The 27963-nt window shown below is 63.0% G+C and overlaps 1 protein-coding gene across 3 annotated transcripts; it reads left to right on the forward strand.

Annotated features, from left to right (window-relative positions):
- Positions 1 to 1005: 1005 nt before the first annotated feature.
- CDK18 (cyclin dependent kinase 18) lies at positions 1006 to 26228 on the forward strand. 3 transcript variants are annotated; one of them, XM_045583050.1, is made up of 16 exons: positions 1006 to 1178; positions 16980 to 17130; positions 17500 to 17576; positions 18125 to 18250; positions 18961 to 19017; positions 20049 to 20163; positions 20296 to 20390; positions 20649 to 20711; positions 21371 to 21494; positions 21607 to 21727; positions 22382 to 22479; positions 22670 to 22775; positions 22897 to 22939; positions 23670 to 23760; positions 24071 to 24148; positions 24809 to 26228. In XM_045583050.1, the coding sequence occupies exons 2-16, from the start codon at positions 17007 to 17009 to the stop codon at positions 24841 to 24843; spliced, it is 1353 nt and encodes a 450-aa protein (XP_045439006.1). In that variant the 5' UTR covers positions 1006 to 1178; positions 16980 to 17006; the 3' UTR covers positions 24844 to 26228. The 3 variants fall into 3 exon arrangements, with proteins under 3 accessions (XP_045439006.1, XP_045439005.1, XP_036298572.1); XM_045583049.1 differs by having other exon boundaries at positions 1007 to 1201; positions 16999 to 17130; positions 17437 to 17576; XM_036442679.2 differs by having other exon boundaries at positions 1007 to 1178; positions 17437 to 17576.
- Positions 26229 to 27963: the final 1735 nt, after the last annotated feature.

The following is a 27963-nucleotide window of genomic DNA, read 5'->3' on the forward strand; positions in this document are numbered from 1 at the left end:
GCTGGGGTCCTAATCGTGGCTTGTCATGAACTGCTCGTGGGGCTTTGGGCCAGTTCACCCCCTTTCGGGACCTCAGTTTCCCCTCATGTACATGAAAGCTGGACCAGTCCGTCAGTATTCTTGGACGCTTCAGCTTCTCAGTGGACCTGCAGGGCCCCATTCTGGAAGGACAAACTGAAAGAGCCTCCGGGTAGGAAGTGGGGGTGATGGCTATTGGTAGGGCTCCTTCAGGCCCTAGAATTGGGGCCATCCAGGCGGGAGCTTTGTACGTCAAGGGAAGTGACAAGTCCCAGAGGACAGGGCAGAGGAAGGGCCCCAGGGCTACTGCTGCCAAGAACTCTAAAGGGCCGAAAACCAGTATGGCTCAGTGGATAGAGGGTAGGCCTGCGGACCAAAAGGTCCCAGGTTCGATTCCGGTCAAGGGCATGTACCTTGGTTGCAGGCACATCCCCAGTAGGGTGTGTACAGGAGGCAGCTGATCAGTGTTTCTCTCTCATTGATGTTTCTAATCCCTCTTTCTTCCTCTATATAAAAAATCAATAAAATATATTTAAAAAAAAAAAAAAAGAACTCTGAAGGCCAGACTGACCTACTGGACCTGTCTGTGCACCTTCCCTCCCGCCAGGCGCTGGGCGCAGGGTCAGGCTCAGAAGGTGGGGGAGCTCAGGCCCCTCAGTCAATCACCCGGGGCCTGGCCCCGTCCTGGGGTGCTCCAGCCCAGAGGGTCTCACCCCTTCGTCAAGGCTCTCCCGCCAGCCCCAGAGGAGGGCCGGCAGGCAGAGCCCAGGCCTGGGACCCAGGCCGGAAGCGGTGCTCGCGCAGGGTGCCCCGAGTGGGCGAAAGGGGTGGGCGCCCCGGGCAGAGGGAGCCGCGGAGATTGGCAGCTGCTGTGCTGCCCGGGAGGGACGGGGAGGAGTCAGCTTGTACACGTGAAAAACTCCGGCGGCGGGGCCGGGCTTTCCCTTCCTCCTCCTCCTCCTCCTCCTCCCCCTCCTGCTCCCCACCTTCCTCCCTCCTCCCCTCCCCTCCCCTGCACCCTCCCAGCCAGCTCAGGTTGCAGCCGCTCGGGGAGCCGCTCACCTTTCGGGAGCAGGGCCGGCACCTCGGAGCCGGGGCAGGGACCCCGACCGGGCGCGGGGCGCGGGGCGCGGCGCCCACCCCGGGGCCCGGGACGCGCGGTGAGTCCCGCCGGCCGGGCCGGGAAGGAGGGGCGCGGGGGGCACCGCGGCGCCAGCGGAACGGAGCAAAGGTGAGCTGGGCAGCTCTTAAAGGCGCCGCTGCCCCTGCTGGGGGCGAGCGGGTGGGGGAGCCTGGGGCAGGCTGGGGCAGCGGCGGCGTGGGAGATGGGGGGGGTCGCGAGGCGTTGCTGGGGGTGGCGGGCGATGCCAGTCTCCCGTCCCAGGTGCTCCGGAGGGAGGGCGAGTTTGCATTCTCTCCCCCGCACCCCCCACTCCCTCTCCTCCCCGGAGTCCGCATCGGGACTCCCCTGGACCCCCCGAGCTCGGGCTGAACCCTGGCAAGCAAAGTTTTCCACTCGGCGGCCGACCTGGCCAGGCTTTCCGAGCGCCCTTCCTCCTGGGGAGGGCAAGGGTCAGGCGGCTCCGGCGACGAGGAGGGAACCGGCGAGTGTGGGGCCAGATCGCTGCCCCAAGGGCTTTCGGGGATCCCCGGGGAACTTTCTAGAGCCCAGCTGGGCGGGCGAGGCGGGGCGCCCTGGGGTGAAGGGGGAGGCTCTGCAGGGTCCGGCGCTGGAGGTGGTGGGAGGGGGTGGGCGCAGCCTCTGGGGTTTGCCGCCTCCGCTCCCTCCCCACCCAGGAGCCCAGAGGGGCATGGCCCCGGGGGAGCCCCGGCCCAGGGTTAACGGCCTCCCTGGGGGGTGGGGGGAGGAGCGGGGAATGGTGGGCGCCTGCGGGGGAAGGCATGGGCAGGAGGGCGGTGCTGTGCGGGGCCAGGATCCGCGTGGGAGATGCGGTGCGGAGGACCAGGACGCAGGCCTGTGCTGGAAGCGCCTGTGAGACAGCGGCTGGTTTTCTGTGCGGTGGGGTCCCCATCCCGCCAGGCACCCCTGGCCTCTTCCTGGTGCTCTCTGCACCCCTTCCTGGCACAGGGGTGGGAGCTGGGGAAGCGCGGAGCGGAGGTCAGCCCTGAGAACCCCACCCCAGGCCCGGCCAGCCCTCAGAGGTTGCCCAACGGTGGCTGGGGCCCTGGGTGACTCACTGACACCAGTGGTGTGGCCCTCCTGTGTCAGCGTCCTGTGGGGTTTGGCATGCTCGGTGGCCTTTCCCGCTGGGGCCGGCCACGCAGCACCGTCCTGGCCCCTGGCCCGAGGGAGCCCAATCCTCAAAGACACCCAGTCCCCTCAGGCCCCCTGCCTGGAGCCTGGCCTTGGCAGGGGCTGGGGCCACAGTGGCTCAGGGTTCGGGGAAAGTGAGGCAACGTTGGCTCCTGGGTTTGGGTCTGCATCCTGCAGGCGGGCTGGAGGGGTCACGCTGCCAAAGCCGCCATCTAGGACGGCCCTGCCCCGGTGCCTGCTGCGTAGCTGATGGGCCAGGGAGGCCGACCTCCTCCCACTCCTGCAAACGCACTGCCCATTGGGTTCCCGGGAGACTCCCCGCCGTCATGCTCCCCAAACTCGCCGGGTCTCCAGAGCTAGAGGAGCTTCAGTGGGTTGCCCTGGTGGCCACCATAGAGTGTCTACTCCGTGCCGAACAGAGTGTCACATGGCTGTAGGAGTGGGTGTTGTGTGTCGTCCCCCCCCCCCCCCCCCCCCCCCCCCCGTCCCAGGGGAGGACACAGCTGCTCTGAGAGACCAGCTTTCCCAGAGTTGCAGAGGTGGGAGCCAGGCCACGTCGAGGGGACCCCCAGCTCCCTGCTCAGCCTCTGCCCCATCAAAGGAGAGAGACCCCAGCCCACCCGGACTCCTCTGGCTCCCGCTCAGCCCCAGGGGAGGGGAAGGAAGGATGGGGGTGATGCTCCTGTAAGAGATCCCTGTGTGTCCTGTGCCAGGCAGAGCCAGCCTCTCCATGGGGTGCAGGAGAAGGGGCACCAGATCTGAGGAGCGAGTAGGTTCCTGGTCTGGGATCTCATGCGCTCAGATGCCCGCCTTGGAAGCTGGATCCCTCGTCCCTCCTCCCCGTCCCCTCTCCCGGGGCCTCTGGGAGACAGAACTGCCTTCTAGCTGCATTTGTTTTCCCTATCCTCTGCCCACCTGTGCCTTCTGTGCCCGGGCACACAGGCTCCATGCTGCTGGGCGGAGCTTGGCTCAGCTCCTACCCCAACCTTGTCTCTCCTTTCCCTGCGACACCCCATTTGTACTTTTTGTCCAGCATCTCCTTTGCTCTCCCCTGACTCCTTCTCTCCGTGTCTCATTTGAGGTCTAAAGAAGGTGGGAGGAGGGGCCGGACGGAGGCCCGCTCCAGCACACACCAGCTGTGCGACTCCTCTCTCCCGGCAAATTTCTGAGCCTCTTCCCCCGGCCTCGGCCGCCTCATCTGGGAAACGGGGATCCTGATCGGAGGGTTGTTGCGTGGATGACGTGAAGGAGCACGGTTCCTGGCACGCGGCAGCGGCTGCGTGACCAGGCGCTGTTCGTACCGCTGCTGGTTATTTAGTAAGGGATTTCCTGGTCTTGGCGCTGCGCTGGCTCTGGGGCAGAAAGAGACCGAGGCAGGCTTTCCTGATCCCGTCAGGCCCGGCTCTCGGTCTCTCTCCTGCGCGTCCAGGCTCGGGAGGAAGGCTCTGCCTAAGAGAATGAGGGGACTGGGGCGCAGGCTGGATGGAAACCTGCGGGAGGAAGCCAGGAATCTGTGCCGTGGGGACATCCTCTAGCTCCCAGGATGAGTGAGGTAGGCACTGGGAGCTGGGAACCTTCAGCCTCCTCCTCTGAGGCCTCCGGGGCAGGCCTCTTCCCCCGGGGGTAAGACGCCCCCCTCCCCCAGCACTTAATTAATTGCAGTCCCTGTTCTGCTCTGTTGTCCATGAGGGAGTGGCTGGCCTGGGTCCAGACTCACCTGATTAACTTCTCGATCCCTTTGGGAACGAGTCACATTTCTCTTCCCCGGCCCCGTGTCCCGCCATAACCCCTTCTCCTCTCCCCACCTGGACCCTTCACCTTTGTCCTCCCGGCGTTCGCTGCTGAGTGGGCACTTCCCCACCTCCGGGGGCGGGAGCAGACAAGCACAAGCAGGGGAGTCTTGTCTTGTTCTGGTCCCCACAGCTATGAACACACAGGCAGAGCCCACACCCAGGCTGGGCTCACGTAGGTCAGGGACAGGGTCAAACACCCAGGACCTGACACACCTGTGGCTGGGCCCACAGGGGCTCCGAGCGGGACACGGGGGCACAGCCGCCCATCGGGAGGAGGAGAGCAGCGGCCCATCTCAGCCAGCCCTCCTGTGTGAGGGAGCGCCATCTGCTCCTGACACCTCCTCGGTGGTGCCGTCTGCAGGGGAGGAGGGATCAGGCGGCGATGGGTTTGGCTTTGAACCGAAAAGGGTCTTGATGCTCTCTTTAAAAAAAAAAAAAAAATTTTTTTTAAAAATTTTTTACAGAGAGGAGGGGAGAAGGATAGAGAGTTAGAAACATTGATGAGAGAGAAACATCGATCAGCTGCCTCCTGCACACCCCCCACTGGGGATGTGCCCGCAACAAAGGTACAAGCCCTTGACGGGAATCGAACCTGGGACCTTTCAGTCTGCAGGCTGACGCTCTATCCACTGAGCCAAAGTGGTTTCAGCTTGACGCTCTCTGGTCACAGGAGTGGCCCCTGAGGAGACAGCTGTTCCGGACTTCGAAGGGGACCGTGAGTGATGAGACCCCGGTCCTGGAACTCGGCATGATGGTCCCTCCCTGTGCCTCTGCCCCACCCCCAACACTCACGTCTTCCCTTGTAGGGGTGTCGAACTCAATCAGAGAAGGGGCCAAAATCTAAAATCCAGCCTAAATCGCGGGCCGAATGGTTTACTGAACAGTCATAAACTGTCATTGTGATGGAAACGCAGAGGAGTGCAGTGATGACAGCGCGGTGTGGGCCACATTGCAAGGCCTGGCGGGACGGATTTGGCCCGCGGGCCTTGTGTTTGACACATGTGCCTTAGGGGCTGGGATGACTCTGTAATGGCTGGTGCAGTCGTTCATTTTCTGCCTGTTGAGCGTCTCCCTCCTGTCAACGGCCAGGGTGGATGCCACGTATGGGCTTTGGGGTCAGGGGTCAGCTCACATCCTGCCTCTGCCATTCCGTAAGTGGCTGCCTAGAAGAGGGAACTTGCTCACCCGTGTTTGTTTCCTCATTTGGCAAATGGGGAGAGTAATTAGCGTTACTTCATGTGGTTGTGCGGATTCCAATGAGATAATGCCCACAAACGCTGAGCTACTTAGTTGTTTATCCTTACCTGAGGATATTTTTCCATTGCCTTTTTTTTTTTTTTTTAAGAAGGTGGGAAGGAAGGAGAAGGCAGAGAGATAGAGATAGAGAGAGAGAGAGAGAGAGAGAGAGAGAGTCAGACATCAATTGGTTGTCTCTTGTATGCACCCTGGCTGGGACTGGGAATCAAACCTGCCACCCAGGTACATGCCCTCGACTGGGAATCGAACCCACAGCCCTTTGGTGCATGGGCCGACGCTCTAACCATCTAGCCACACTGACCAGGGCCACCGTCTCCTAACTTCTTGCCTTACGTGGTAGGGTGGGTGCTAGATTCTAGTGCCATACAGGCACCGGATGCTCCGGGGCAAGGCTTGGCCAACCGTGGCTCTTGGCCAAAGCCAGCCTGTTTCAGGAGGGCCCATGAGCTAAGAATGTGCTCTGCAGTTTTATGTGGCTGGGGAAAATTCCACAGGAGACGCTAATATTTTGTGACACTTGAGAATTGTACACAATTCAAATGTTATTGCCCACGAGTCCAGCTCACTGAGTTTCCATCCGTCTGAGGGCACTGGCCCCTGGGTCGGAGTCTGGGGTTGCTGCAGAGACTGAATGGCCCCGGAGCCTGAAGCACGGGCCGCCTGGCTTTGCCAGAAGACGCTTGTTGACCCTGCTCCAGATAATTCCCGTCCTCCCAAGGCTGGCGCTGAACAGCCCTGGAATCTCGGCCTAAAAATACTTTGCTTTCACTTAGAAAGAAGTGTTACTTCTTTCGACCTGAGCAGGGAATGCTCATTATGGGAAATATTAGATGATGTAAATCAGCAAAAAGAAGGCTTAAAATCACCCACAATTCTGCCCCCCAGGGGTAACTACTGTCAGCATCTTAACACCTTTCTGGACTATAGATGGTGTTCGCATGTACATGTGTACATGGATGACACGTGTCTATCTAGCACACAGAGAGCTTTTACAAGTTGTACACGTCTGCCTTTTTTTTTTTTTTTTTTTTTTTTTTTGCTTAAAAACACATCTCGGATTATTCACTGTCTCTCGTTGTCCTAAACCCACTGGGGTGATTCTTGTATCTCTGACCCCCGGTGAGGGGGTGGGCATCCAGGCAGAGGTGCCCGGCAGGCGGCCGGCCCTGCCCGTGTGAGAGTCAGGGGCGCAGTGGGCCACAGTCACGAGCACATGGGTGGTGGTTTCCACCGCTGGAAAACATGAGGTCACCAGGAAGAGCGTGCACAAAGGGCCCAAGAGGGAACTCTGGGGAGTGCCGACGCACAGGGACAGGGAGAGGAAGTGAGTCCGCCAGACACAGATACGGAGGGAGAAGTACCCTGTTTCCCCGAAAATAAGACAGTGTCTTATATTAATTTTTGCTCCCAAAGATGCGCTAGGTCTTATTTTCAGGGGATGTCTTATTTTTCCATGAAGAAGAATACGGTACACATTTATTGTTAAATGAAAATAAAGGAAATTTATTACCTGTATACGTTACGGTAGTACGGTAGTTGTCAACACAAACCAGACAAACTGTGAATCCTACAGTATCAAGAATTTGCTCATTTATTCAATGACAGTCACGTCATCATCTTCTGGAACATCATCCTAACAATCCAATTCCTGAATTTCCTGGTGAATTTCTTGTGACTCCATTTCTTTCAGAATCAGTGGACCAAATCTCTCATGTTTAGCCTGGGGGGGGGCCTTATTTTCAGGGGGATGCCTTATAGTTCACTCAGAAGGAAACCTGTAAGTAGGTCTTATTTTCGGAGGATGTCTTATTTTCGGGGAAACACGGTAGGAGGAGAAGCAGGAGGAGAAGCTGGAGGAGAAGCAGGAGGCCAAGGGAAGGGAAGGTATGGAGCCCAGGACAATGCCTGGAGCCCAGCAGCTACTTGTGAAATTAGGAAGTGACAGAGAGACTAGCTCCTCCCTTCAAGAAGGGTGCCACGGATGGGGCAATTAGAGGGCAGGTGAACAGCCACGTGCAGCCGCTGCCCAGAGGTGCCTTCGAGACAGGGAGCAGTGTGTGTGTGTGTGGGGGGGGGGGGGGGGGGTAGGAGAGTCCCGGTGGAAGCAGTCGCCTGGGCCCAGCCTGGCGGCTGGGAGGCCAGTAGGCACGTGAGAGGCGGCGCGGAGAAGGCTGGCCCGGTTCTGTTGGAATGCGGACAGGGGGTAGCGCGGGCCCGCCTGGGGGCGGGTGGGGCTGAGAGTGGAGTATAAATAGGAACACGGTCCAGAAATGCTGGGAAGCCCTTCCCCGCTGCCCTCCCTGCTCCTGAGGCCGAGGGGTCCCCGGGGACGGCAGCCCGGACGGCCCCCGCCGTTCCGTTGCTAAAGTTGGGCATGGCGAGAGCCGCTCACCGGGGTCCCGTGACAGGTTCTCATGTCGGGACGAGGGGAGGCCGGGGAGTGGGTGGATTTGCTGCTCTTCCCCCCCCCCCCTGGTTTGAAGGAGATGGTGAGCACGTGTGAGCGCCCTTCTTTGGGACTGAAGGTCGGCCTTAGAGAAGTCTCTGGACTCGGGGCTTTTGAAACCATGGGCGGTAGGTAGGCGAGGGGCCTTCTCTGAGGATCTTGAATGTAGTGGGCGAGGCTCTCCTCTGCCTAGAAGGCAAGGCTGCCTGGAAGCAGGGAGAGGTGGGGATGGAGGTCTTGCCTCGTCGGCCTCTGGTCTGGGAGGCTCTGCGCCAGGACCCCGCTGACAGACTCTGCATGGCGCCTGGTCCCCTCTGATCACCTGCAAATCCAAAGCCTCGCCAGAGGCCGCGGGCCAGCGGCAGCCGGGGCTCCAGAAAGAACATACCGGAAGGTGATCTCTGTGCCTCCATTTCCCTAGGGCTGCTGCGGGGCCACAAAGAGGGGCTGGAGGTGGGGAGGTCAGGGAGTCAGGGGGGTCAAGGTCTAAGTCTGAGCTTGGGTTGTGTGCCTGACCCATGAGTCTCTGGAAATGTGCCCCTGAGAGATGGGAGCCTATGAGGACGCCCCCTGCCACCCTCCCCCACCCCATGAGCCCGGAGGCCGCAGCTTTTTAAAAAAATATATATTTTATTGATTTTTTCACAGAGAGGAAGGGAGAGAGATAGAGAGCTAGAAATATCGATGAGAGAGAAACATCGACCAGCTGCCTCTTGCACACCCCCTACTGGGGATGTGCCTGCAACCAAGGTCCATGCCCTTGACCGGAATCAAACCTGGGACCTTTCAGTCCTCAGATGGACGCTCTATCCACTGAGCCAAACCGGTTTTGGCAGAGGCCGCAGCTTGATGACTGTTCGGTTGGAATCTCTCGTGAGGACTTTTCCCAGCCCGAGGCCACCCTCACTGTGGGCGGCCCCTGCCAGCCAGGAGACCTCTGCAGGCCTCACTTAGGAAGCTGCTGCCACTCAGGAAGCCGCCCCCTCTGCCCCTGCCCACCCGCTCTCCCCACTGCCATCGAGGCCAAGAGCTGGCCGGAGGAGGGTTAGGTTAGGCTGAGGCTTTGAGTCCAGGCAGGAACTGACGGTCTTCTGTCCGTCATCTTGCCTCCAAACAGCTCCCGGAAGGAGGAACTCCCAGCTTTCCTCTCGCCAGTCAGGGGAGGGTCGGCCCTGGGCCAGGCCCTGGGTCGGGCATGGGGTGTAATGATGAGTCGGACCCAGTGCTTGTCCTTAACAAACTCACAGGTAAACGGGGGAAACAGACACGTGAACAGGACAGGTTGCCCGGGGCTCTGCTTGGGGGGTGTCCAGATGCTGTGGGGCCCGGAGGAGGGGCTGGCCCGGCTGGGGCCGGCGGGGTTTCCGGCTGGAGGAAACAGGGGCAGCGCCGCAGGTGTGTAGGGGAGGTTGCTCCTGGATGGAGCCCTGAGGACATGAGCACTTCGCTGGCTTTCCCTGGTCGCTGGCCCTTCGAGGCCCCGGCCCGCCATCCAGGGTCCCACTTCCCGCTGAGAGCCGGGAGCAGCCAGGCGGAACAATGCCCCGGGGAGTCCAGGGCCGCTTCGCTTGCTCTAGTGCGGTGGTGGGCAAACTGCGGCTCGTGAGCTGCTGCGGTTGGCCGCTCTGTTGGCGAACGAGTTTGCCAACCACTGCGTCAGGCATTACCCTCACCCAGAAGTTTTGACTTCAGGTGAAAGACATTGGTACGTTATTAAAATATTTTAAAAGTGTTTTCCCCTAAGGCAGTGGTCGGCAAACTCTTTCGTCAACGGAGCGGCACACTACAGCTCACGAGCCGCCTGTGGCTCGAGAGCCGAAGTTCGCCGGCCACTGCTCTGGTGTGTCCAGAGAGAGGGCAGGGCCAGGCCCACCCTAAACCCTACCTACCGAGGGTGCGGCTGCCCTGATGGGGAGAAACCTGGACCCAGGTCCCTCATGGGCCAAAGGAGCCGGGAAGGGAGCCAGATGTCTGTACACAGACAGACGGAGTGTCCTGGCGACTCAGCAACGCAGGCCTGTCCTCAGTGGGGCTGAGGCTCTCCATCTGTGGAGGGAAGAGGCTTGAACAAGCCTTAAGGTACAGTGGCCTGGGTCTGAGCCCCTGGGAGGTCCTGGTCCCTGATGCCATGCAAGGTGCTGCCCCGGGGTGTGGGGGTGGGGAATGTTGACTGCTCTTGGCCTGAAGGGCACCCCAGTCTGGCTGCACGCAGAAAGGAAGCATCTCGTTTCTCCTGGAGGAAGGAGGCGGTGTCCCATGCGGCTTCTCAGGCGAAGGACACTGGCGTTGAGGAGGAGGTGGGGTCACCAAGGGGACATGAGGAAGGGCGTCCAAGGGCAAGTGAGAGGCTCGTTTCCTCTGCGAGCGAGTGCCCAGCACATTCCCCGGAGGGGTGAGAGCCGAGGCAGGGAGGCAGGGGCGGCAGCATCGGAGGTCCGCCCTGCCGGGCCCTCCAGTCGGGGCTTCTCCCCGAGGGCAGTGTCCCATGGAAGGGGAGTGACGGCATCAGAAAGCCGCCGAGAAAGGGAAGCAATGGCAGGCAGAGGGGAAGTTAGGTGTTATCCCCACGTAGCAGACAAGGGAACGGAGGCTCAGGTGTCTGCCCAGGTGGGAGAGCTGGGATTTCTCCCCGGACTTCAAGCTGCAGACTTTGGGAGAGCAGGCCTGGGTGGCACCGGGCGCTCACTGCGAGCCGTGCCACCCGGCTGAGCCCCAGGCGCTGGGCCTCCCTCCCCACCTGGCGTCCCTCCTGGAGTTTCGTGCACCTCGCTCTCGGAAGGCCTTCCCTCCTCCCTCTGCATCCTGCATTCCAAGCAGAGGCTGTGGGGATCCTCTCGGAGCCCTGAGCCCTGAGTGTCTGTGCATTGGCAGGGCGATGCAGGCCGCGCAGTCTTCCTAGATTCTTGCCACCCAGAGGGCCCAGGCTGGCCGCCTGGCCTGCAGGTGGGAGCTGGGCGGGGCGAGGTCTGTGCTGAGGGCCCAGGGCTTCGGCTTCTGCCCTTGCCTCCCGGCTTCAGGCAGCTTCCCCTGAGGTTCCTCCCAGGCGAGGAAACTAAAACCTCAGGCTGTGCCGGCAGGGCAGGGTCGGTGAGAGGGTGAAGGGAGAGATGCTCTCTTTGGCTCCCTGCAGGCACCTTTCTCACGGGGCGGGGAGGGAGTGTCTGAGGTCTCAGCTCCTGACGTCTGCGCACTTGGTCGGCCGTGGCCTCCGGTTCTTTTGAAACCTGCCCAGAGGCCCCACGCGGCTGAGGGGCCGAGGTGGGGGCAGGGAGTGGGCCGCAGAGGGGATCAGCAGAAGGTGGTCAGCCTTGGGACTGAGGGTCAGACCCGCTGGGCTCCAGAAGGTGTGCCGTTGGAAGGGATCTCCTTCAGCCTCTGCCCCAGGGCCTCGGGAGACTGAGATCCAAAACACAACACCACAAAACAAACAACACGGAACGAGGGAAGTGTCCCACCGGCACCCGGAACCGAGCGCGTACTCCTCGGGGCTGGGAAACAGCCGGCCCAAGCCAGCAGCCGGAGGCGGGGGTCAGAGCGGGTCCTGGGGGCTCCGGGAAGCTTCTGAAGACCCAAGACCAGAACTGCATGCAGGGGCCTGGCCTGGAGCAGAGCGAGGGTGGCAGGGAGGGAGGAGGAGAGCAGAGCCAGAGAGGAAGGGGGCCCAGACCGTGAAGGGCCTTGGGTGCAGGCTGGGAGTGGTGCTTCATTCGGGAGGTTGTCTCTTGTATGCACGCTGCACCCAGGCCTCCAGCCTGCACCCAGGCCTCCAGCTGCTCCCGGAGGTGAAGAAGGGAAGCTGACCCCCACCCTCCTCAGAGCACCTCTGGGCTGTGAGGGGTGTCCGAGGAGCTTTCCGTGGGGCCCCTTTCCGGGCACATCACGTCTGAGCGGGAAAGGGGAGGAGAGCTGACCTTTTTCTGGGCGCCTCCCCGGGGCGGGTGCCGTGTCGTGTCAGCTCACGCATCGTCTCCACGCACATGTCCTCTGGCCATCGGACACTTGCCCAAATCCCACTCCTCCCCGCGCCAGGCAAGCCCTGCTCCCAGCATTCCTCACGCCCATCCTCCCGGCTGCTCTGGCCCGAAGCCTCCGAGCCCTGCTTGGCCCCTGTCTCACAGCCCAGGGGCAGCCCTTCTGCGCGGGCCTTCGGCTCCCCACCTTGCAGATGCCTCCAGAACCCTCCCTCTCCTCCCCACCCCGCTGCTCCCACACTGACCCAGACTCCGCCATCTCTCTCTCTGGACCTCTGATAGCCTCCTGCCCACAGTCTGTTCTCAACCCCACAGCCAGAGGGAGCTGCTTAAAACCTAAGTGGCTCGGCCATAACCGGTTTGACTCAGTGGATAGAGCATCGGCCTGCAGACTCAAGGGTCCAGGGTCTGATTCCCGTCAGGGGCATGTGCCTTGGTTACGGGCACATCCCCAGTTGGGGGTGTGCAGGAGGCATCTGATCGGTGCTTCTCTCTCGTCGATGTTTCTAACTCTCTATTCCTCTCCCTTCCTATCTGTAAATATATATATATATATATATATATATATATATATATATATATATATATAAAATAAAATCTAAGTGGCTCGACTGGTGGGCTTCAATGGTTGAGCATCAACCAGGAGGTCATGGTTCGATTCCTGGTCAGGGCACATGCCCAGGTTGTGGGCTTGATCCCCGGTCGGGGGCGTGCAGGAGGCAGCCAATCGTTGATTCTCATCATTGATGTTTCTATCTCTTTCTCCCTCTCCTTTCTTCTCTAAGATCCGTAAGAATATATCGAGATACTTTAAAAAGCAATATATCGTTGTAAAAAATTAAATCACATCTGAGTGGGATCATATCTCTCATCCACTTGCACCCTCCCAAGTCCTGAGGGGCCCCAACGCAATCTGCTCTGCTCGGTGCTCCCCTCTGGCCTCCTCTCCAGCCAGGCCCCCACTTCTGCCTCAGGACCTTTGCCCCTGCTGTTCCCTCGCTCACCTGCTTCCCCAGATTCCACACCACCAGCCTCCTTCCCTGGCCTACTTGGAATTTTCCCAGGAAGACGCCACCCACCATCTCCGGGAGGCCTCCCGGCCGCCCGAGTCAGGTTGCCACGCCCCCGCCGCTCTCGCCTCCCAGCCGTGTCTCCTCCATCGCCCCGCCACCGCCCAACGTGCCCTGGTGGTGACTTCATTTACGTCTCTGCCCGCGCCCACCCTCCCTGCCTGGACTAGGACGCAATGAAGTGGGGGGGGGGGGGGGGATATGCATGTCTGTTTTGCTCACAAGACTCCTGGTGTCAACCACCGTTCCTGGCACATAGTAGTTGTTCGACACGTAATCATCGAACGAGTGCCCAGAGCCAAAGCGGAGGATTCTATAACGTGACCCCCATCCTGCAGCCTGCTGGTGGTGGCACCCGATTTAAGCCCGGGCGGGCTTCTCGTTCAGGGTGGGGGTGGGGGAGGCTGGAGGAGGAGAGAGCCACACGGCCTCGGGCACAGGGAGGGGGACTCGGGGACGGGCAGTGGGGAGCGCGCCAGGTCGGAGACCACGTGGCTCCTTTCTCCTCCTCACGTGGCGACTCCAGGAGGTTCTGAGCGAGTCCGTTCCCCTCTGTGAGCCTGGGGTCCCCGTGGCCAGCGAGGGGTCGGGACGGTGCCTGGTGCCCAGGTCCCGGGACTCCAGCCCTGGCTCCTGGATAGGCAGTGGCCTCCGGGCGAGTGTCCGTTTCCTCCTGGCCCGGCGCCGCCTCCTTCCTCCTGTGCCGTCCACGCCTCCGGCAGCGGCAGGACGTTCGGGGCTGGCCGGTGTGTGCCCAGGAGGAAGCAGGAGGCAGGCAGGCAGGGAGCTTTTCAGACGTACCTGGGCATGGGGCACAGGAAGGAAGGCCTGTGCAGGGCGCTCTCCCTGCCCTGCCCCACAGCTCCCCGCTCCGGAGGGCGCTGTGCCCCTTCCCCATCCCCCACCCCACCCCACCCCAGCCAGCACCCCTGGGCGCCCATCTCCCTCTTGCCCTGGCACCAGTTGCACGAGGACAAGCCCAGCTGGCTCCCTGGCCTGGGGACAAAGGCCACCCTGTGCCCGGCCCCGGGCTGGCCTCGCGCAGGGTCACACTGGGCCCTTCTGTCCCCATATGGGGGTGGGGGCAGACACCACAAGGTGACAGGCCATTTTCCTGTCCCCCTCCCCCCCGCGGCTCCCAAATCGGAGGAGCGGACGCTCCCCAGGGAAAAGCGACAGAGGCATCTTGTGTCTTGACCTAAGAAACAACAGACCATTCACTGCCCAGTCTGCCCTGTCACCCCCAAGACCCTGCTGGGCTCAATGCCCCGATTGTCCCCCGCGGAGAGAGGCAGCCACTCTCTGCCCTGGTCACCACCCTGCCACCTGCTCCCCTGTCGCCCTCCGGAAGTCCATCCCTGCCTCTAACCTCCATCGCGCCCGCTGCTGCCGCCACAGCCACTTCCCCTCGGTCTCTCCGCGGGCCGGGGGACCACAGCCGGTCCCCATCCCTCCGCCTTGCCTGCCCCAGTCAGCTGTCCCGGTCCCACCCGCCTCGGCTCCCCGTCCCAACACCCCCAACCCAAGCGGGTGACTCCTTGCTTTTGAGGGAACAGGGGGAGGGTAGGTGCCATTCAGGCCTGGGCCTCCTTTGTTGTGCAGAAGTTGGGGGCCTCCCCCCCCCCCCGTGGCTTTCAATGAGCCCCCCGCCCTCCTACACAGCGAGAGCAAGGATATGAGGGTCCTGGTGGCGGATTGCTGAGCACACACAGCTTTACAGGGGCAGGGGGTCTCCTGTTTTCAGAAGGGGGCGTGGCTGGCCCTCTTGGCAGAGCTCAAACCTCAGGGAGCCCAGTGCCTGGCTCCCCCGACCCCCTGGGTAACGGTGATCGAGTCTGGGGTGTCAGTTGTGCCTGGCAGACATTCCCTTCCCTTCTCGGGGGTCCTCCTGCTCCACTCCATGTGCTCTCCACCCTCAGCTGCTCCCCAGGTCCGAGGATACCCCATTGCGGCCAGGCCGGCAGGCGGGACCCGGGTTCGTCACCCGCTCTTCCTTGGGCCTCGCGCTTCCACCGTGGCTCCTGCCAGATCCCGGGGAGGCTTTTTATTAAGATGCTTTTTCCCGGTGCCATCCTCAGATCCTCAGTTCCAGAACCAGAGTGAGACCCAAGAATCTGAATTTTTTAAAATATATTTTTTATTGTTTTTTTTTTTTTTACAAAGAGTAAGGGAGAGGGATAGAGAGTTAGAAACATCAATGAGAGAGAAACATCGATCAGCTGCCTCCTGCAATATCCCCTACTGGGGATGTTCCCCGCAGCCAAGGTACATGCCCTTGACCGGAATCGAACCTGGGACCTTCCAGTCCGCAGGCTGATGCTCAATCCACTGAGCCAAACCGGTTAGGGCTGGAATCTGAATTTTTTTAAAAAACATATTTTTATTGCATTCCAAGCGGAAGGGAGAGATAGAGAGAAACAGGAACATTAATGTTGAGAGAGAATCGTTGATCAGCTGCCTCCCGCATGCCTGCAACCAGAGCGTGTGCCCTGACCAGGAATCGAACCGTGACCTCCTGGTTCCTAGGTCGACGCTCCACCACCACTGAGCCACGCCGGCCGGACGGGAATCTGAACTTTTTACAAAACCTCCTGGTGATGCCCATGTCCTGCCAGCCTTGTGAACCACTGACCCTTACCATGGAGCCGTCTCCATGCTCCCGTCATGCTGGGCAGTGAGTGATAGGCAGGGTATGCCGAGGCCCCCTGTCACTGGGCCCCTAGGCCCCTCTAGCACAATGCCTGGCACACAGTAGGTACTCAGTCCTCGTTTGTTGAGCAGAACTGAGCGAGACTTCAGGGCCCACTGACCGAGGAAGGCTTAGCTGGCAGTGTGGACCCAAGGCCTGGGTTCTGAGAGGCACAAGCCCGAGGAAGGAAGCTTGGCCATGCCCGGTGTAGTGTTGGGGCTCCGGGGAGTTGGGGGGCCCAACCTTAAGTGCATTTGGGGGCAGCCAGGAATGTTCGGGCCCAGGGAAGGGAGGGACCCTTGGCAGGGTTCTTTCCGGCCGAGGACAGGAGGATGTGATCATTAGGCCAAGCAAACATGTTACTGACCCATAATCCCTTAAACCAGGAGGATTCGGGAGGGGCCTGGTTGCCTTGGCAACTGGGTAGTAGCCAGTGACAGGGCTGAGAGCATCCTCTGGGGATGGGCAGTGTCTGGTGCGTGGGTAAAGCTGGGAGGGGGTGCAGGACCGGCCCCCATGCCTTCCTGGCAGATGTGTGGGTGGGGGGCCCTTGCGAGAGTCCTTGGCCCCGGCCCCACTGCAGCTGAGGGAGCGTGGGCAGCGCAGGATGAGGGGATGGCCGCAGAGGGAGCTTATGAAACGGTGGCGGGAGGAGGGACAGCCCCAGTCTGGCTTTTCCGGGCAGGACACGGAAGGAAGGGTCTTCGGGAGGAAGCAGTGCACAAGTCCCCTCGCTCGGAGGCAAGAGGGCTGAGGAGCTGCAGGGGGAACCCCTCCGGCTGGGGAAAGGGCCCCCAAGAGCCAGCAGAGCGGCCCACCCCTCCCCCGCTGTCCTCTGCAGTAGATGCCCTTCCCACTTGGGGCTCCTCGGGGGGCCTCTCTGAGTTTCCCCTGAGACCTTCAGCGGCTCCTGCCCTTCCCCTTTTCAGCTGCAGAGACGGGGCTGGGCCAGCTCAGGGGCACCCACCTCCTCCCTCACTTCCCGGGACAAGCCAGCCAGAGCCTCCAGGATGAATGGGGTTTGGACCAGACTCTGTCGCGAAGGTGTAAGCCAGGATGATACTTAGTGTGTAGGCATCCGTCCGTGAGGCTGCAGACAGGTCCAAGCTCACACAGAGGTTGGTAAAGAGCTGGTGCCCTCCCTGCCACTCAGCCTTCCCTCCAGACCTCCAGCCGCTAAAAGGTCCCCCTCTGGCCCCGGGAGGCCTCCAGGACCCCCTGGGCCCGTCCTGCTGCCATGATGAGCGGTGCCGCCCGTTCTGCCGGGTCCTCCTGTGCGTGTTTCCTGGGAGCAGGGAAGCCCAGGTCGGCCCCCAGGGAGGAGAGGCCTGGGAGCTGGAGCCGGTGCAGAAGGCTCAGCCCGGCTCCCCGGGCAGGGCCCCAGAGCGTGACGGAGAGACGGAGACACGCCGCTCCCTGTGGCCGCCTTCTCACGCTGGCCCTCCTCCCCGCTGCCTCAGGACCGCTGCCTGCCTGCCCGGCCGATCATGAATAAGATGAAGAACTTCAAGCGCCGCTTCTCCCTGTCCGTGCCCCGCACCGAGACCATCGAGGAGTCCCTGACGGAGTTCGCAGAGCAGTTCAGCCAGCTGCACAGCCGGGACCAGGAGGGTGAGGCCACTCCCCCAACACCCCTCCTGGCCCTGGACCCCGCAGGCCACACCCCACACCGCACACCCCACACCGCACACCCCACACCGCACACCCCACACCCCACACCGCACACCCCACACCCCACACCGCACACCCCACACCCCACACCCCACACCCCACACCCAACATCCCACACCCCACACCCCACACCCCACACCCCACACCCCACACCGGCACTGCTGGCCGTGGGGGAGGACAGAGGGAGGACGGGGACTTCCCCCGGGCAGAGGGGCAGGGAGGGCAGCTGATGCCTCTCCCTCTCAGATCTGCAGCTCGGTCCTCTTGGCAGAGACGCCCCGCCAGAGCCCAGCACCCTCTCCCCCACAGACGGCCTGGAGGAGCCCAGGCCGCCGTCCCCCGGCAGGCAGTACCGGCGGCCGAGCCAGCGCCGCTTCTCCATGGAGGTGAGGGCTCGGGCCGTCCCGTGGGGCCTGGCAGGACGCAGCCGCTCACGCGTGCCCAGGAGGGAGGTGGCCCTGGAGCCAGACCTCACGGGCTCCGATGCCAGCTCGGCCATTGATTAGTGCGGTGACCTTGAGCAAGCTCCTCCGCCTCTGTGCGCTGCAGTCACCTTGTGCTCACATGGGCACCATGAAGATTAGATGAGCTAACGCATGCCAAGCACTTGGGACAGTCCTGGTACATAGCAAGGGTTTGACAACCGAACTATTGTTCTTGTGAGCCAGGGACCCGAGCGTATGAATTACAGTGTCCGCAGGAGCCCCAGTGCACAGGTGGGAACACTGGCCAAGAGGGGTCAGGGCCTCCAGAGGACACATAGCCACCAGGCTGGGTGTTCGTGGAGGCAGTTGGGAGCCTGGGTCGCAGCCAGGGGCGCGGCCCCGCTGAGTTGCTCTACAGGGAAGGCCAGGCCCAGGGTGTGAGGCACGGCTCTCACAGCACCAGCTGCCCTGGAGCAAACACTGCCCACGTCTCATCCCGGCCCCTGCAGGACATCAGCAAGAGGCTCTCCCTGCCCGTGGACATCCGCCTGCCCCAGGAATTCCTGCAGAAGCTGCAGCTGGAGAGCCCAGAGATGCCCAAACCGCTGAGCCGCATGTCCCGCCGAGCGTCCCTGGTGAGTCCCCAGAGCATCCGTCAGAGATAACCAGGGTGGGACACCATCTCCCAAACATGGACACGCACATGGCTCGGCCTGTGCTGAGGCCGCAGCAGTTCCTAGGGATGGCCCTGGGCCTCTGGCGCCACCTGCTGGTCATAGCGGATTCCTACAGACCTACATCCTTGGTCAGCATTCACTCTATGGGTGGGTCCCACCAGGGCTGGTGGTGAGCCTCTGGGCCCCAGGGTCTCCACTGCAGTGACATCAATAGACCAGCCGGTGCCTGCTTTCCAGTCCTGGCTGCTCTCGTATTTCCTTGGGAGCATTTTCCTCAACACCGACTCTGGTTCCCACCCTGGGTACCCACAGAATCAGACTCTGGCCCGGGGTCTGTATTGTGAAGGGTTGGGTATCACTGAGCTGGAGGAAGTGAGCTGACGAGAGAGGCTCCTGGGGTGCAGGGGTGTGAACTGGGCAGTCGAGGTGCCGGGGAGGGAAAGACAGAGTCCCTGCGTGACCTCACACAGACCGAGCTAGACAGGGTGCTCCCAAGGCCTTCCTCCTTTAGCCCAGCGGGAGAGGGGAGAGGAGAAGAGGGAGGGTCTGTGGCCTCCGTTGTTCTCTCTTCCCCATGGGGGTCTTGTTACCTTTCCTCCTGGGGAGGTGGGGTGGGGGAGGGGTGGTGAGGCCTTCAGCTCACAGGACCCCACGTCTCTTCCTCTCAGTCAGACATCGGCTTTGGGAAACTGGAAACGTACGTGAAACTGGACAAACTGGGGGAGGTAAGAGGCTGGGTCTGGCCTTCTCAGGGCAGCCAGCAGGATGGTGAGGAGTGACAGGGTCTTGCCCCGCCCGCCCTGACCTATCCCCTCGCTGCCCCTGCCCACAGGGGCACACGGTCCCGGCTGGGCAGCTGGGCTCAGCCTTTGGCAGGTGCTGAGGGGCGTCTAGGTGCTGGAGGAGGGTGTGAGGATGGAGTGGCCCGTAGGCTCTGGGCAGGATCCAGTGTATTTTTAAACATATATATAATTTTTTTTTAATTGATTTTTTTTTTTTTTTTTACAGAGAGGAAGGGAGAGGGATAGAGAGTTAGAAACATCTATGAGCGAGAAACATAGATCAGCTGCCTCCTGCACACCCCCCACTGGGGATGTGCCCACAACCCAGGTACATACCCTTGCCCGGAATCGAACCTGGGACCTTTCAGTCCGCAGGCTGACGCTCTGTCCACTGAGCTAAACCGGTTAGGGCTCCGGTGTATTTTTTTTCATGCAAGTATTTCTTGTCTGAGTTCGAACCCGAACCTGACCAGGTACCGGCTCTGTGGCCTTGGGCCCGCTCTGCGCCCGCTCTGTGCCTCGGGTTCCTCCTCTGTCAGACGGGGACCTGACTGGCCGCCCGCACAGGCCTGCTGGGGGTTGGCACTCGGTGCCTGGCATGCAGCTAAGGGCTGTCAGCTGCTCCTGAGACCACAGGCTTCATGTGTGAGGCTGCAGGCGGGCGGAGGGGTGCAGAGCGGAGGAAGACAGCCCTTTCCCTGCAGAAACCCAGGGACCTACGCAAACAGCAGCCGCAGGAAGAACACACGGGCGTTAGGATGGAGGGGCCCTGTGCGGTCTGCTGGGGGCTGGGGAGGACAGTCACACTGAGCGGGAGGAGCTGGGGATGCTTCACAGAGAGAAGGAGGGGGAAGGGGACAGGGTGCTCCCACTGGAGTCAGAGCCCCAGCCGGGGCACAAGTCGGGGGGGTGGGGGCTGGGCAGAGGAGAGCAGCACCCGAGCGTTGCCGGGGCCACGGGGTGCTTCTCCCCAGGGCACCTACGCCACCGTCTTCAAAGGGCGCAGCAAGCTGACGGAGAACCTCGTGGCCCTGAAGGAGATCCGGCTGGAGCACGAGGAGGGCGCGCCCTGCACCGCCATCCGAGAGGGTACAGCGCCCCCTGGGGTCCTGAGCCCCGGGGGTCTCCGGGGAGGGGCCTGGGGGGGAGGTGGGTCATTGCAGGAAGAGGGGGCCTGAGCGGCAGGCGGGGTGCTGGGACCCAGGTGGCCTGTCTCCCCAGTGTCTCTGCTGAAGAACCTGAAGCACGCCAACATCGTCACCCTGCACGACCTCATCCACACGGAGCGGTCCCTCACGCTGGTGTTCGAGTACCTGGTGAGCGGGAGCCTCTCCCCTCAGGGCGGGGGCGGGGGCGGGGGCGGGGACGGGGGGAGAGGGGATGTCCCAGGTCTTGTTCTAGAATCAGTTCTCCGATGTTCCAGGCCCAAGGGCAGCTTGGAGCAGGGACCTGTCCCACTCCTGGGCTTCGGCCTACGCGGAGCAGGTGGGGTGGGAGACGGATGGGGGGTGGGGGGCTTCCAGCCGGTGACAGGATGGGGCACGGCTGAGGGGCTGAGCGGCTCTGTCTTCCAGGACAGTGACCTGAAGCAGTACCTAGACCACTGTGGGAACCTCATGAGCATGCACAACGTCAAGGTGAGCGCCTCTGGCAGGGACCCCGCACGCACGCAGGCCCCCTCCACCTCGGCACCCGCCTGTCCTCAAGCCCAGCGTGGGAGCTCCCTCCCCTCCAAGGGCCCTGGCTGGCGAGGCTGCCGAGGCTGGCGAGGCTGCTCAGAGCTTCCGAGGAAGACGGAGGGAGGGGCAGTGCCCTTCAGAGAGGACCAGGCACTGCGCGGAGCGCCTCAGCCCACCTCCCAGACACACCCTCTGCAGCTGTCTTGCTGTTGATATTCTCCTCCCCCCCCCCCCCACCATGAGTGCTCCCGCCTGTCAGCTGGAGCAGGAGTCTCCTGGCAGGATGGGGCAGCTCAGAGGGACGAAGGACCTCCTCTGGTGTCTGTCAGAGAACCAAGCGCATCCCCCCATCTCCCCAAGCTGGGCTTCCCGGCCTAGGACTGTCCGCCTGCCCTCCCCGTGTTCCTGTTCTCTCCCCTCTAGTTGGGTTCCCTGGGGTGCATGGAGCCCAGGGGTGGGTGGTGCAGTGTGGGCAGGAGAGCCAGCCCCTCGCCCTGCCCAGTCCCTGTCGCCATCCGAGGCCCAGCCATGGGACATGCACTCCCTTTCACTGACACACACACACACACACACACACACACACACACACACACACGCGTCTCTCCCCTCCCCCCCAGATCTTCATGTTCCAGCTGCTCCGGGGCCTCGCCTACTGCCACCGCCGCAAGATCCTGCACCGGGACCTGAAGCCCCAGAACCTGCTCATCAACGGGCGGGGGGAGCTGAAGCTGGCGGACTTCGGTGAGGACGGACGGACGGACGGCAGCCGGGGCCGCCGGGAGCGCGACAGCCCCCTCCGGCCGCGGGCGCCCAGGGGAGGAGAGGCTGTGCCCCGTGACACGTGTGTCCCTAGGCCTGGCCCGGGCCAAGTCCGTGCCCACGAAGACCTACTCCAACGAGGTGGTGACGCTGTGGTACAGGCCCCCCGACGTGCTGCTGGGCTCCACGGAGTACTCCACCCCCATCGACATGTGGTGAGTGAGTGTCCCGGGGCCCGGGGTGACGGGGTGACGGGGTGAGGGGGGGCCTTCCACACCCCCAGACCCCCTTCGGCCGCCCCACGTGGTGGCATCCTGGCGGACGGGATGCTCAAGGGTGGAGCCTGCACCACATTGGGGTTCCCGGCCTCTGGGCAGACCCCTCCGAGCGGTGCTTCTGAAATATTTTCCTGGCGTCCCCCAGCCCTCCAGCCCCCCAGTGAAGATGATGATTTGCCCAAGCATCCGTTCTGCTGGACGTTTTAGAAAGAATATATTCCTTTAAACATTGACACGGATCTTATTTGTTGTTGTATGAATTCAAAAGCCAAAATGGAAACACAGGCTTCCGATGCTGGGCGATTGTGCCCAGGGCCTTGGGGGTCTGCAGGGGAACAGGGTGTGGACAGGGTTTGAGGCAACACAGCTTAAGGAACGGTCAGGGGGTGCTGGCCGTGCAGAGCAACCCCTACGGAGGGAAAGGGGCGCAGGCAGCGCGTCCTAGAGCCCGGGACACCCCCATAGAGGCTGTAGTGGGGGCTGGGCCAGCCACCCCAGCGCCAGGAGGTACCTGAGCCCCCCCCCCTGTCCGGGTAGGGCATCGCGGGGGAGCAGCCGTCCCTGACGCGCCCTGCCCGTTGCTCCCCGCAGGGGCGTGGGCTGCATTCACTACGAGATGGCCACGGGGCGGCCCCTCTTCCCCGGCTCCACAGTGAAGGAGGAGCTGCACCTCATCTTCCGACTCCTCGGTCAGTCTCCTGCGCTCCCCCCATGTGACCGCCAGGGGGCGACAGAACTCTGTCCAGCCCAAGCGCACCCAGGGGCCTGCTCCCCGCAGGGCGAGGACCCAGGGCACTTGGCCATTTTCCATCTCCTCCCTTACAGTGCACCCCTCCCTGGCCCCTCACCACGCCCCCCACCCCTTTTGTGTCTCCCTAGGGACCCCCACAGAAGAGACGTGGCCGGGAGTGGTGGACCAGCCTGAGTTCCGTGCCTACAACTTCCCCCGGTACCTCCCCCAGCCGCTCATCAGCCACGTTCCCAGGTAGCCTGCCTCCCCCCCCCCCCTCCTCTCCTGCTTGTGGTCCTGGCTGTCCCTCCTGGGGGTGCCCCCCTCCCACCCCCGTCCCCCAGGCCAGGCCTGTGCCAGCTCCTTCCTCCTGCAGGTTGGACTCCGAAGGCATCCACCTCCTCACCAGCCTCCTCTTGGTGAGTGTGCCCGCCGCGGGGCCAGGCAGGGGCAGCCAGAGGCAGCCGCAGCCCACGACCCCGCCCGGGCCCTGCACCCGCCTCTGTGCTCACCCGCTCACACGTCAGGACTGCCCCTTCCCCGCCACTGTCCACCCCGCCCCACCCCCACCCCCACCCCCACCCTCCGGGCCCCAGAGAAGCACCATTTCCCCGCTGACTCGGAGTGGGCGCGCTCAGAACCAAAAGCCATTTCAGACCCCCTGAGTGGCCGTGCAGCCTGGGCCGGCGGCGGTGGGACGGCTCTGTGCCTGTGTCCGCCAGGCAGAGTGGAACCTGTCGGTCCTCCGTGCAGTGCACGCCAAACCGAGAGGATGGCAGGCACGCACGTAACACGGGGCGCGCCTGGAAGGAAGCGCACTGGGCGGAGAGGGTACTGGTCGGAATGGCATACGCGCTGCCGTTGCTGTGAATGCTGCGATCGCGGTGGCTTTAGCGGCTGCATTCCCATCCGGAGAGGAGGCCACGCTCCCCAAGTCCCGTTCCTGGTTTGTCTGCGGGTGGGACCTGAGCTGAGGCTGCCTTCAGGTGGGCTGAGCGGGGAGCTGGCCGTGGACCCAGGGCCTCTCGGTTTAGACTCGGCCCCCTCTAGCTTAGTCGAGGGGGCATCTAGCTTAGCCCAGGGGGACCGCGTCCCAAAGGGGTCCCCGCAGCCCGCCAGCCCGGCCCCAGCCGGCCCCTGTGCTTTCAGTACGAGTCGAAGAGCCGCCTATCCGCAGAGGCAGCCCTGAGCCACCCCTACTTCCGGTCTCTGGGGGAGCGCGTGCACCAGCTCCCAGACAGTGAGTGGCGGAGGGATGGGGGTGGGGGTGAGGGGCACCCCGGAACCAGGAAAGGGGGCAGCAGGTGTGGGCAGAGGAGCTGTAAGCAAAGGCCAGGGCCCTCGGTCCAGCTGCTCAGCCTGGGCCCAGGGCTTCCCCTCCTTCGGTTCTCATTGGTGAGCCAAGGGTCAGACTGTGGGCCTGAGACTGCCCGAGAGGGTCAGTCCTAACGGAGGGGTTCCCCAGCCAGGGGGCGCTCCCAGCCCCATGCACTCTGGGTGTGGGGCGCAGGGCCGGCTCCACCCAGCTCTCTCCCTGTCCTCCCCTCCAGCCGCCTCCATCTTCTCCCTGAAGGAGATCCAGCTCCAGAAGGACCCAGGCTGCCGGGGCCTGGCCTTCCAGCAGCCAGGTAGGGCCTTGCACCCCTGAACCTCCCCCCACTCCCCGCCCCTTTAGGAGAGGAGGCAGGACAGGCTGCTCCTCCCTCTCAGGGGACAGGGATGGGGCCCCGCAGCCCCTCTGGTGATGGGAAACCAGCATGGCCTCCTGGACGTTGGCCTCCCTTTCGGGGGCCTCTGGGGACAGGGAAGGACTGGTTTCCCTATCTCCAGCCCAGGCTTCCTCCTCTGCTGTCTCCCTCCCCACCCCCACCCCCACCCAGACAGACTGGCTCCTCTCACAGCCCTGAAGGCACACGCTCTGTGCATTCTCAGCACGCTCCGAGCTCTCCAAACTAGCCTGCCCCCTGGAGAGCCGTACTTGGTCTGGGAAACAGAAACAGCTGACAGCACTCCCCATGCATTTTCTCATTTAATCCTGAAAACACCTGCGGTTGGTGCGAGTCCTGCTCCCCGGCCCATGAAACTGAGGCTGTGAAGAGGTTAGGTCTCGACTGCGTGCGGCTCCTAAGCCGCAGAGACAGGATTTGAACCCAGGACTGACTGGCCCCCACGTGCGTGGTGCCCTCGCTCGCTCGCTCTCCCCCCAGTTCTGGAGCATGCACCTCCCTCCGGCCCGGCCTGGCCACCTCACTGCACCCCCTCTTCCCCTCTTCCCCTCTGTGCTCCAGGGCGAGGGAAGGGCCGGCGACAGAGCATCTTCTGAGCTGCGGCCGGAGGGAGAGGGCGCCGGAGCAGCTGCGGGCCAGTGGCTCAGGCGGCCCCAGGAGGACGGAGGACGGAGGATTGAGGGGGCGGCCGGCCCGGAAGACCTTTGGCAGCCCTGGGTCCTGACCCGCTCCCCACGTCTCCCCCGTGGCCGCGGCCCAGACACCAACCCCTCCATCAGCTGCCCGGGGAGGAGGGGAGAGGCGCGGGAGGACCTCGGAGGCTTTTCCGTCCCAAAGCCCAGAGCCCACGCGGACAGGAGGACCCCGCGGCCGGGTGGAGCCTGTGCCCCGGACACGCCTCCCCCCGGCCGGCCTGTCTCACCCGTTGGTAGATCCCCCTTATGGGCCCCTCGTTCCCCTTCTCCCCCTCTGAGAGCAGGAAGCGACGTGGCACCTTTTCCGGGACCTTTGTGAACCAAAGCCCCTGAGGAGCAGGTGCCCCCTCCCCCCAGAACAAGAGGGGAAATAGCAGGCCTTACCCCACTCCATTACCCCCCCCCCCCGTTCCCATTCCCCCTCCTCGCTAGAGGCCCCGTATGCTGCTGGCTGCCCGCTGAGTCCGGAGGCCTGGCACTGCCCCTGGCACTCCTGCGCCTCCGCCCGCCCGGCTCCCTAGTCTGAGGGGCTGATTGCCTTAAGCTGGTGGGCGGGGAGCACACACTGCCCTTGAGCTCCGACCCGCGCTCTGACCTGCCCGGCCTTTCCCGGGAGCCGCTCCTGCTGGTCACCCCCGCGTGCTGATAAGCCAGCCCGGGGCCAGGGCCCTGGGACAGCGCCGAGATAGGCAGGGTCACCCCGGCGCCGGTGCCAGGCTGGCCTTGGCTCCGTGGGCCTGGCACAGCCTCCCCAACCCCCCCCGTGGCCCTGTCCTTGCTCCGCCCGGTCCTGGCACCAGCCACCCCGAAGGGTGGTCATGAGAAGGACAGTCTGAGGCAGAGGATGGCGGGGCAGGCAGCACAGGGGGTGGCGGTGTGAGGGGCCTGGGCCCCAGGAGAAGGCCCTCTCCAGCCCCCCTCCCCCCAGAGTGTGCCCGCTGTGTCCCTGAGGGCACCTCCATGCGTGGCTGAACCTTGAATGCCAAGGCTAAGGGGAGGCTGGCCAGGCCTTGCTCTACCAGCCCCTGCCCCGCCCCGCCCCAGCCTGAGGGGCTGCCCTGGAGGGTCTCCGCCTCCCCTCCCCCACGGTACTGTGAACTGTGAACGGCCTGGGACTCAGCACAGAGACAGACGCCATATTTAATTCATGCGCAGAGAGGAGCCGCAGACTTGCAGAAAAGCTGAGTTGGACAGATGGATGCCAAAGACGGAGGCCTCCTGGGCCTCGGGAGTGGGTGTATGTGTGAGTGTGTGTGTGTGCTTGTGCATAAAGTGGAGAGAGCGTTCGGCTGTGTGTCTCTCTGAACCCCCGGGGCTGTGGGAGGATGGCCTGGGCCCTCCCTGCCCTATTCCCGGCGCCGCCGTGTTCAGGGCCAGGCCGGTGCCTGTGGGCGTGGCGGCCGGCGGCCAGCCCGGGCCCAGGCCGGTGCCCGAGGAGGGGGTCAGCCAGGGAGCCGGGGGCAGGCCCGGGGAGGGCTCTGCAGTTCGGGGTGCTCCCCCAACCCGCCGGCTCCCTGGCTTCCTGGGAGGGAGGACGACTCCAGAGGGCTGGCGGGGAATGGCCCGGCCAGGGAAGCAGAAACGAGGGTCCACGCCTCCGTGACTCTGGGCGCCCTCCGCTGCCCGGTGGCCTCGGGCCTGGGGTCTGTCTACACCCTCTTTCACACACGTTGTCGTCCAAAGCTCCCGGCCTCGTGTCTGTTTTCCAATTCCTAGATCAGGTGTGTTCTCCCCATGACCACTGGGAGACTGTGAGGCCCCCTCAGCCTCGCACCAACCTCCCCTGTCCGGGGGCTCAGCCGCAGGCAAGGACTTTCCAGGGTGCGGGCTGCTTTCCAGGGAGGGAAGCTGATGTGGGAGGTGGGGTGATGTCTCCCGAAGCCCCGGAAGGAAGGAAGGGTGGACGTGGACCAGGGCTTGATTCTCCAGGTCAGCAGCCTGGACCCCCTCACCCTTTAGTAGACAGCCAGCCATCCAACGGCAGGGTGACTGCAGGAGGCGTGTCTCTCTCTCTCTCTCTCTCTCTCTCTCTCTCTCTCTCTCTCTCTCTCTCTCTCTTTCTCTTTTAATATAGTTTATTGATTTTTTACAGAGAGGAAGGGAGAGGGATAGAGAGTTGGAAACATCGATGAGAGAAACATCGATCAGCTGCTGCTTGCACACTCCCTACTGGGGATGTGCCCGCAACCAAGGTACATGCCCTTGACCGGAATTGAACCTGGGACCTTTCAGTCCGCAGGCCAAGGCTCTATCCACTGAGCCAAACCGGTTTCAGCAGGAGGCGTCTCTTGATCTCCGTGTATCCCCACTTTGCGGGGTGACAAGGCTTGTCTGGGGTCACATAGCAAATCAGAATCCCCGGTCTGCCTGCCACCCCAGCCCTTGGCCTCGAGGACAGCTAGGAGAGGAGAAGGGGGTGGGATAGACAGTGCGGAGCCCCAGGAACGAGGGAAGCAGGCAGGGCGCCGGGCAGACGGCAGACGCCGGAGCACCTGGCAGGACCACCATGGAGGCTGGCCTGGCCCCCCCCCCCTCCGGGTCAGAGGCTCCTGCTCTTCTGAGAGTCTTCCCAGGGGCAGGGGCAGCTGGTCCTGGGGCCGCAGCTCCAGGCCTTTTGTGCAGGCTCCTGGGTCTGTGAGCCTCGGCCCCAGAAAGCCTGGGGGTCCCGTGGACAGGCTCACACTCTGTGGTCGGTGGAGAAACGGCCTCTGGGAAGGAAGCTGGCGGGACCACGTGGCAGAATTGCCAGGGCTGGTTCCCTCGTGACCAGACGGCCACAGTCCAGGGCCTGTGGCCTGGCGCCCTCTTTCCTGGGCACCCCGCCACCCTCTCCTGCCTCCCGATGGCTCTTGCAGGCAGCAGCCCGTCCCATCCCGCTGGGCTCTGGGCCAGAGCACCTTCAGGCAGCCGTCTCCCCCTCCGGCCTCCTGCCCTCTGCTCCTGGGACGGGTCAGGAATGCCCAGGGCCTCAACTGGCTGCTCCTTTCCTGTGCCCACAGCTGGGAGCCCTGCAGGGCCTGG

The sequence above is a fragment of the Pipistrellus kuhlii genome, unplaced genomic scaffold (assembly GCF_014108245.1).
Source record: "Pipistrellus kuhlii isolate mPipKuh1 unplaced genomic scaffold, mPipKuh1.p scaffold_m20_p_18, whole genome shotgun sequence".
In the NCBI taxonomy this organism is placed as follows: domain Eukaryota; kingdom Metazoa; phylum Chordata; class Mammalia; order Chiroptera; family Vespertilionidae; genus Pipistrellus; species Pipistrellus kuhlii.

Excerpts from the sequence above, each read along its gene's own strand:
- CDK18 (XM_045583049.1), top strand. The coding sequence starts at position 17,007 with ATGAATAAGATGAAGAACTTCAAGCGCCGCTTCTCCCTGTCCGTGCCC. Across the intron at positions 19,018-20,048 it reads AACTGGACAAACTGGGGGAG|GGCACCTACGCCACCGTCTT; the intron begins GTAAGAGGCTGG and ends GCTTCTCCCCAG. Across the intron at positions 22,776-22,896 it reads CTCATCAGCCACGTTCCCAG|GTTGGACTCCGAAGGCATCC; the intron begins GTAGCCTGCCTC and ends TTCCTCCTGCAG.